Below are 9210 nucleotides of genomic sequence, written 5' to 3'. Positions count from 1 at the left end.
TACATAGTCCTTTCAAACTATCATCTAATTGACAATTAATATTCCTCCAAACTATAAAAAATTGTCAATATTTTCCAAAAATTCTCTTAATTTTCTCCCTTTTCTTTGGTGTGGCGGCCGGGTGAAGGTTTCTTCACTGAGAAAACAAAGAGCCCGGGACAGTTTTTTTCCTAAAGAAACTTGGACAAGATTTTGGGCCCATCGATGTGATGGAAAGTCAAGTCACATTAACATATATCCACCTTAGTTGAATTCCATCAGATCACATTCCCATTGATAGTATTGGGAACACACGATGGATCTCCCATACTAGTTGTTAAAGAAAAAGAAACCATATTCTCAAATTCCTCTCTACCATTTGCTACATAATAAGTCTTTTCTAGCTACTATGAATCTGTAAGAAATTGTTCATTATCAGTCTTATCCGTAGGTGAACTTTGTTCATCAAACTTCACATTCACGAGTTGTTTCATTTTTGACCGTCAAGTGATGCTCAAACATTTCCTTAAAACTAGAGTTATTGCATTTCTCGTTGGATGTTCCGTTAAGACGGAAATGTGACACATAGTTAATGCCTTTCCTGTTGGCTGTTCCGTTAAGACGGAAACGTGATGTAGAGTTACTACTTTTCTCGTTGGATGTCATGTCAAGACGAGAACGTAACAAGACAAGATAGTGAGATACTGTCTCTACCGTCAGGACGACATAAATTCCCATTAAGACATGCTTTGCAAGACACTGAGTTTATGTTCTTGTCTTAATGGGGAACTAAGATATTTAAGCACGAAAATACAAATGTGAGAGTTTCTAAAGAAGGTTCTTTACTTCTCTATTATGATCCAAAAAGGTTCTGGTTGAGACTTGAGAGCCATCAATGCTTTTTCTCTCTCTTCCCTCTTGATGTATGGGAAGTCTTCCATGCTTCACCGTTGTTGTACCAAGTAAGATTTTTTAAAAAGCTTGAAGCTTTCTGCTACTTTGGGTTTTGTTTGTGATTTCAAACCACAATACTATACGTATCCTTCAATTGCAAAGAAGTTTTTCTGTGGGTATGTAAGGAGATGCATTACATGAAAATAGTCAAGCAAGGAGGTAAGTGGGTAGCTTGTTGTCTTACGAAGTCTAGAACTTGAAAGGGGTTTATATTGTTTGTAATTTGGTTCTTGTTAATGCATCGAACTTTAAATGTGACGTACATAGTTACTGCCTTGCCTTGATATTCCAACATGGAAATGTGACACATAGTTATTGCCTTGCTCAGAAATTTGGGATTCCATTCGGGTTAAGGAAAATGTTGTGGATTTGTGGACTTTGGTTTGGTTTCCTTTTTCACATAGTTTGCTCGGGCAGTAGCTTCTTAATGTATCAAACTTTTAATTTTTTCAATGTACCCCCCATATGTTAGAATTTTCCGTTACGTACATCTCAACAAATTTAATCTCAAAATACCTCTATTTTTTTTTTTTGAAAAAATATTTAAATTTTTTTGCAAAGATTGGGGCATGAGTATTTTTGCAAATACCGTTAAATTCGGACCAACGCCTTAATCTATGCATTTGTTTTTTCCTAAAACAAATTCGGATATTTTTGGAAAAGTTAACAGAGAGGTGAGATTGTAAACAATTGATAGATGGATATACTAAATTAAGAGAAATAAAACTTTAAGGGGACATTGCAAAAGTGATGATAATTTAGAAAGATTAAGTGGGGTTTCTCCTTTTCTAATGATGATAAGGGCTCAAAAAACTAAAGTTAGACTGTTGATGAGTATTTGATTCAACGTCCTATAATTTGTTTCCCTGCATGTGACGACTCCATATCCATTACCAATTATGCATTTCTTTCTTTTTTGGTAAGTTATTGTTTAAGCTTTCAAACATTCAACAATAAGAATTTATATACATGAGCTTATGTACGTACGTACCTTTGAGATGACGCATTTAACTTCAGCAACAAAACGACATTCAGCGCAATAATAGAAGGGTAATAATGGGTCTCTTTGCTCCTCACAAGCATCACAATAGAATTCTTCCGGCTCGCAATCCTCATTATCTTCAACGGGAGAATTTGTAAGGATAAGGGGATCGACGTGACATTTATGGTTAATACTAGATGGTAATGGACCACACGTAAGATGGAGATTGAAGTCACAATACGGACAACTGAAACCATATGATTCACAAGGTAAATTGCAAGCACTGCAATCCTCAGTACTTACGTTGTCCCTGAAATGTAGAAGGTGATCGTGGCCTTCGAAGTTTATGGGGGGCCTTATCACACGACTGCATTCTATGTGCAAGCCAAAGCTGCAATTGCTAAACTCACAAACGTACGAGTTTTCATCCCTTATTAATTCGCGACAGGCATTGCATCGAATAATATTCTCCCTGGGTTTTAGGGTGAGAGGGTGGTAAGGATGAAAGGGATGGCAGATCTGTTGCGGGAACTCAAGGCATGATTTGTGAATGTAAACGGCCTTGTTCTTACAGGATGGATAGAAGCAAGCATAAGCATGGGTGGAATCTGTGCAGCCTTTCCCACATAGATAGCATTTGTTGATGATGATCACTTGGTCATGATGATCAGCCTTGATCTCATGAGCGAGTGACATTAATGGATGCCCGTGGAGGAAATGGAAAACGATCTGTTGTTCAGATTGGGTATACTTCGTGGGCAATAGAGCGCAGTCAATATCCATCGCAAAACGGCACCGACTACACCCATAGTAAAGGCACGCTTTCTTGGGCCAGAATTGGTCACAAGCTCTGCAAGGAGAAGAGTAATCATCTGGGTGGGTGTACAAGATGAGAGGGCAAGGATGATAGAAGTGTTGGATCTGTTGCGGCAAGTTCCGCTCAAAACAAGATCGATGGAGAAAGAAGCCACATGGCAAGCAACCATAGGACGTCGGGTCCGAGATGTATGTTGCGCATAGGCGGCAGTAAATGCGATCGATAGGGATCTTCTCCAAGAGTAGCAATGGATGCTGGTGGTACTGGTGGTGGCGGTGGCGGCTTTCTTCAATCGCTGGCCTTATATAAGCGCATTGATCATCAAGGTTGAAGTCGCACTTGTCGCAGCGGAAGATCTTGGAGTGGGCGGCCAAGGAAAGCTGATGGCGGCTGCCACAAGCATTACAGTAAAAGTAGTGTTTTCCTGGCTTTGGGTATTGAAGGGCAAGAGGGTGTGGGTGAAGGGGGTTGTACAACTCCTGCCGTAGCACTTGCACTCCCATTGCACATGATTGGTGCAGGGCGAACCAGCTACATTTCCTTTTCTTGCAAACGTAGATCCGACCTTCATCGCAATCTTTATTGCATAATTTGCATTGAACCGCATCTGTCCTCCTTTCACTCAGCGTCATGAGCGATAACCCATGGTTGTGACTGAAATGCCTAATCTCCTCTTGTTCTTCATCGGATTCGGACGACATTTTTTTTTATATATATAATGACACACTGATCGAAGAATGAGAGAAATAAAAATGTAAGTTTATATTATACATATATATAAAACCCTTAAGAAATAACCGTGTCTTGAAGAGATTCCGGTCATCAAAACAAAGAAAAACTAGTAAGAAGAATATAAGATTTCGGTAAAAGCTATTCTTTCCTTGAGAAAAATTAGTAAGAAAGGTATAAGATTTCGGTAATTAAAAGCTATTATTTTCTTAAGAAAAACTAGTAAGAAAGGTATAAGATTTCTGTAATTAATTAAAAGCTATTCTTTACTTTAAAACTCTTTTAATTTGAGGTCCTAGCTAGCAAAGTAATACCAATATCAAATTTCTATAAAGCTATCGCTCCATTTACAACCTTCAAAATTCTTCTCTCTTTTTTTTCTTTGTTTATATTTGAACGGTAGATATATATATGGAATATGTTGTGAATCAGTATTAATTTAAGGATAAAGTCCACTTAGTCCTCTCAAACTACCACCCTAATGACAATTTACTCCTAAATCATCAATTGCGACAATTTATCCCCCAAACTACTAAAGCAATGAGAATGTACCTCCAAATTTAATAAAATAACGAAATTACCCTTACTAAATTAAAAACCAAAATACTAAAATTTATTTATTTATTTTTTTCAAATTTTAAGAGTATTTTTGTCTTATTTAAAATTATATAGGAGTACTTTCATCATTTTGCTAGTATTGGGGGTACATTGTCATTGTTTTAGTAGTTTTGAGGGTAAATTGTGGTAATTGATAATTTGAGAGGTAAATTATTATTAGGGTGGTAATTTAAGGGGGTTAAACGGACTTTACCCTTAATTTAAATTAAAAGATGTTTTTTTTTTTTTTATAAGTAATTAATAAAAATAAGACAGAGGATGAAGAATACTGCTTGTATTGGGCCCTTCGCGTTGCTTTAATGCTTGTCTTTTCGGAAGGAGTAAAAAAAAATCTGGTCATAAGGGAGGATCTTTCCCAATACTCTGCACCAAAATTCTTCATGTGGGACGTATACAAGGTGTTTGATCTCTTGCGGCGACTGATGGAGAAAGATGCCGCAAGGGAAGCAACTACAGGTAATCGGCTGGGTCCCAGCAGTATTTTCTACATAAGCTGCAGTTAATGTGATGATCGGCAGGCACCTTGTGGCCTGAAGAGTAGCAATGGATCCTTGTGTAGTGTACCAGCAAATTTGCTTGCCCGACCAGAAGAGAGCCCAATTACAACGGGTAAGTGGAATTTCCAGAATCCCCAGGGATCTCAGAACAGAGTGCTCTGTCGCTCCTCTGTTCCTGTTGCACCACGGGTAAGTGGAATTTCCAGAATCCCCAAGGATCTCAGAACAGAGAGCCCAATTATTAGATGGTGCAGTAGGCTTATCCAAGGGTGATTGTACTCAGGTACCACTTGATTGATGTTATATTAAAACAGGGGATTCCATTCAACAGGGCTTATGGGATGACAGCGTTGGAATACCCAGGAACAAACTAATGGTTCAATAGGGTATTCAACCAGGCAATGTCAAACCACACTACCTTGATCATGAAGAAATTACTCGATGTGTACAAAGGGTTTGAAGGCCCTAAAGTGAAGGTTGATGTGGGTGGTGGGATTGGAGTTACCCTTAGCATTATCACTTCCAAGTATCCCCAGATTAAGTGTATCAATTTTGATCTGCCTCATGTTTTAGCTGATGCACCTTCTTATCCAGGTGCTGGATCACTTCTTTCTTTGGCTTGAGAGTTTCAAGATACCTTTAAGATGTAAAAATATAGGTAAATATTGAGTGCTTTATTCATGTGTTTGAACTTTGATGTCTGTCTCAGGCTACTCAAATGTACGTACTACGTAAGTTGTCAAAGAAGTCATGCTTACGAGGCAAATATGCCATTACTGTCAAATGCTTGTCCCATGACTCAATATATAGGTCGCCAAACAACCCTGATAACCCTCTTTATTTTGCAGGGACATAAATGTATCTGGTCGGGCCCCAATTTTTTTTTTTTTTTTTTTTTTGGATGAGAAAGAATTTATTGAAGAAACTGAAGAACTTATTTCAAGGCTCATTGCACTTGCATAAATGTTATTGTCCTTTCATGAAGAGGTCTTTTATGCCCTAAAGCATTTCCTAACTAGCACATTTGTTGGATGTGCCCCATTGAAGATGTAATTTTTTCACATGCATTTACATAGAATAATCCAACAAAGAAAATCATAACAAAAATATCACTCAAATATAACTAACTAGATATTATCCAGTTCAAATGAACTAGAGAGGATCTTAATTCACATGTGTGTTGATACATGATTGAATCTTCACATTGATAGTGGTTCAATGCTTGCTTTCCATTTCTTTAGTACCGATGCCTCTTTCAAGCACTCCTCAATAAAAGTGGATCTCGAGGATCTAGCAGATGTTATGCACTCTCGTTTCACTTTAAGTGCCTCAATATCTTTATTGATTTTATCAAGAGCATTGTCTACTTGCTCTGTAACATAAAGGCCGAAGTGAGCACGTGAGACTCTCTTCAAATGATCAACGACAAATTGAATTCTGAACCCTGCTCTTTGCAATGTTTTCAAAATTGTGGACCAGTTGAGTAGCAAATCATGGGTGACATCCACAACCTTGATGTTCTTCATGTTGTCTATGCACTCACATAACATGTGAAAGAGAAACACTTTTACCTTTGAACTTAACAAGGACTCGGCACTAATATCCCCGTGTTTAGAAAGCAAATGCTTGAGGATAGGGGCCAACTTCTGAGTAACTGTGTAATCTCCAACATTAACAGCCTTCACTTTAGGAGCCCACTTACGGGTAAAGCCGTCATTTGAAACCTTGAAATCCTGCTTACTACCCTGGCATTCCATAGGAATGTCTACGCCATGATCAAGAAACTCCATAAATTGTGTATAAGCCTTGTCAGAAAATAGTAAAACTTCATCATGGTTATAAGATAATATCTCTTTAGCAGTAGCTGCTTCCCTTTCTAGAGCCTTTAAAACACTAGTCAACTCCTTATTCTCATCTTCACTCAAGGATGTTAAAATGTCATACAAAGTCGAAGCAGGTTTGCGTAGCTCTTCTTTCTCTTGCACCCTCTGTTTTGCTGTGTCTTTGGTAATCAGCCTAACAAACTGTCCATTAGGACTCCTCAACTCTACATCTCCACACTCTCCCTTTAGTGACTGTATTACCTAGAAACCAACCAAAGATTGAGTCAAGAGCGCAAACCAATTGTAAAATTTTTGTCGGTGAAAGTAATGGTATAAATTATTGAACAAACCAATCAAACCCAGATGAACTTAAGTGGCACTAACATTTATTTATTGAAGAGGGAATTGTTATTCATATAAATGGATATTCATACAAATCTTAAAAGCAAGACCAATATATTAAGACCATAAGAAATGCCACATTTATTGAATAAACTATACATTGGTTGCCCAATGTTTTCAACAAATAGTACGATGATTTACAGTCAGCCATGCTTTAAAATTTGCAAATAAACTGCTTTAATTAAGGCAGAACATTCATTCAATAACCCCATATGCAACTTTGATAAAATCTTGAAAATTAGCAGTTTCTGGTGTTCTACCTTGAGGGCACATGCGATAATATTATGTGAAGATTACTAATTTCCACCACCTACACAGTACTTTCTTATTATGTTGATCATGAACATGGTTAATAGATTAGTTTTTGAATGCAACTTTTTCCCAAAGATCAGCTATTTCAAAGCTGTTCATTGAATGATCACTGATGTGGCTAAAAACAGTAAGTTACAATATTGTTTTCGTCTTAGTTGAGCAATATGAAATAAGGATCAACTCACACACAATGAAATTCTAAAATAAAAGGTTGAATCAGGGGTTACCTTAGAGATAACGCATTTAACTTCAGCAGTGAACTGACACTCCCTGCACTGATAAATGGGTAATAGTGGATCAGTTTCTTCCTCACAAGCATCACAATAGAATTCATCGTCTGTCTGATCATCTTCATGTATAGCAGGAGAATGCGTGAGGATAAGGGGATCTACGTGGCATTTGTGTTTGATGGTATATGGCAATGGACCGCACATAAGATGGAGATTCAAATCACAATACTTATGCAGACAACTGAACGCATATGATTCACAGGTGGAATTGCAAGTGCTGCACTTGATCAGTTCATCACCTATATTGTCCTTGAATTGTAGAAGGTGATCAATAAGACCCTCGTATTGTATAGCAGTCATTATCTCACTACATCCAACGTGCAAGCGGAAACTGCAATTATCACTCTCACAACTGTAGGCGACAATATTGGTTTCTTCGCGACATACATTGCATGATATGCTCCCAGGAAAAGGATCTGTCCAGTGAATCCGTCTGTGGGGATCGTACTGCTGACGCAGAGTGAGAGGGTGGTATGGATGAAAGGGATGGCAGATGATCTGTTGCGGCAACTCAAGGCAAGTTTTGCAAATGTAAACGGCATCGTTACAGGAAGGATGGAAGCAAGCATAGGTAGGATTTGTGCAGCGTTTCCTGCATGCATAGCAATTTATAGCACTAGTAGTGTCGTCATCCTTGATCAGAGAGAGTGACAATGGATGCCCGTGGAGGAAATGGTGCCGAATTTGTTCTTGATTGCTTGTAGATTCGTCAGTGGCCAACATAGTGCAATCAACATGCATCCCAAAATCACACCGATGACAGCCATAATAAAAGAGTCCCGGAAGCAAGGATTCGTGACAAGCTCTGCAACTGCTAAAATTCGATTCTTCTGGGTTATTATAAGTGTACAAGGTGAGAGGGCAGGTATGAAAAAAGTGTTTGATCTCTCCCGGCAAGTTTCGCTCATAACACGATCGATCCAGAAAAAGTTTACATGGGAAGCAGCCATAGGTTGGATCGGAGCAGAGTTGTCCACATAAGCGGCAGTGAAAGCGATCTTTAGGCATGTTGTCGAAGAGCACCAATGGATGCTGGTGGGTAGAATGATGCTCGTCCGTTTCTTCGATTGCTGGCTTTATAAAAGCGCATTGAAGATCAAGGTTGAAGTCGCAATTGTGGCAGCGGAAGTCGAAGCCCGAGTGTTTGATTGAATGACAAGCAGAGCAGCTATAGCCGTGGTTTGGGCGTAGGGTAAGAGGGTGTGGGTGAAAGGGGTTGTGCAGTTGCTCCGGTAGGTTTGCACATGTTTCGTGAAGGAAGAATTTACACGCGTAGCATGCCCGCAACGTACCACCAGTGATGTCCATTGTGCATATGGCGCATTTAACCACATCTGCCTGGAATTTCTCCTTCAATAACAAATGCTCATGACTAAAATGTGGATACTTCGACGGAGTCGGCGTCGGCGTCGGCGTCGGAGCCGGTGTCGGCCTTGGCGTCGGCGTCGGCGTCGGCGTTGGCCTCGGCCTCGGCCTTAGTACCTTCCCGAGAACTTTCCTTATCATAATCACCAAAAGAATGGTTTTTTCTGACTATTTTAATGTACGGCTGAAAAAGATGAGCATCAATTATAAGTTTATCGTTATATATTAGAAGAAGAAGAAGAAGAAGAAGGAGAAAGAGAAAGTGCATGCGGGAGAAACAGATAAAGATCGCGCCTTGTTAGACCATGCATTCTGAGGAAACTTTTGCCTTTCCAAACAAACAATTTTAATCATAAAATAAAATACTCAACAATTATTTTTATTTCAGTAATAATATATATATACTACAACAATATTTTACAAGAAATGTTATTGTTTTTTC

General features: G+C 38.8%; 2 protein-coding genes across 2 annotated transcripts; one reads left to right on the top strand and one right to left on the bottom strand.

The window, feature by feature from the left end:
* Positions 1-444: 444 nt before the first annotated feature.
* Positions 445-3433, bottom strand: LOC132168386 (uncharacterized). Its single transcript, XM_059579406.1, has 2 exons — positions 1925-3433; positions 445-738 (listed from the first exon to the last, which is right to left on the bottom strand). Exons 1-2 carry the CDS (start codon positions 3431-3433, stop codon positions 445-447), a joined length of 1803 nt encoding a protein of 600 aa, XP_059435389.1.
* Positions 3434-4511: 1078 nt separating this feature from the next.
* Positions 4512-5199, top strand: LOC132168240 (3-aminomethylindole N-methyltransferase-like). The gene is made up of 3 exons (XM_059579382.1): positions 4512-4535; positions 4598-4765; positions 4975-5199. Exons 1-3 carry the CDS (start codon positions 4512-4514, stop codon positions 5197-5199), a joined length of 417 nt encoding a protein of 138 aa, XP_059435365.1.
* The last annotated feature ends 4011 nt before the right edge of the window (positions 5200-9210 follow it).

The sequence above is a fragment of the Corylus avellana genome, chromosome ca1 (assembly GCF_901000735.1).
Source record: "Corylus avellana chromosome ca1, CavTom2PMs-1.0".
Classification (NCBI taxonomy): Eukaryota; Viridiplantae; Streptophyta; class Magnoliopsida; order Fagales; family Betulaceae; genus Corylus; species Corylus avellana.
This window is presented reverse-complemented; position numbering and strand designations above follow the sequence as displayed.

Bases quoted from the DNA above. Each gene is read 5' to 3' on its own strand.
- LOC132168386 (XM_059579406.1), bottom strand. From the start codon at position 3,433: ATGTCGTCCGAATCCGATGAAGAACAAGAGGAGATTAGGCATTTCAGT. The intron at 739-1,924 runs GTACGTACGTAC...ACATAAACTCAG, and splicing joins TTAAATGCGTCATCTCAAAG to TGTCTTGCAAAGCATGTCTT.
- LOC132168240 (XM_059579382.1), top strand. From the start codon at position 4,512: ATGCCGCAAGGGAAGCAACTACAG. The intron at 4,536-4,597 runs GTAATCGGCTGG...GATGATCGGCAG, and splicing joins CGCAAGGGAAGCAACTACAG to GCACCTTGTGGCCTGAAGAG. The intron at 4,766-4,974 runs GTAAGTGGAATT...GTATTCAACCAG, and splicing joins CTGTTCCTGTTGCACCACGG to GCAATGTCAAACCACACTAC.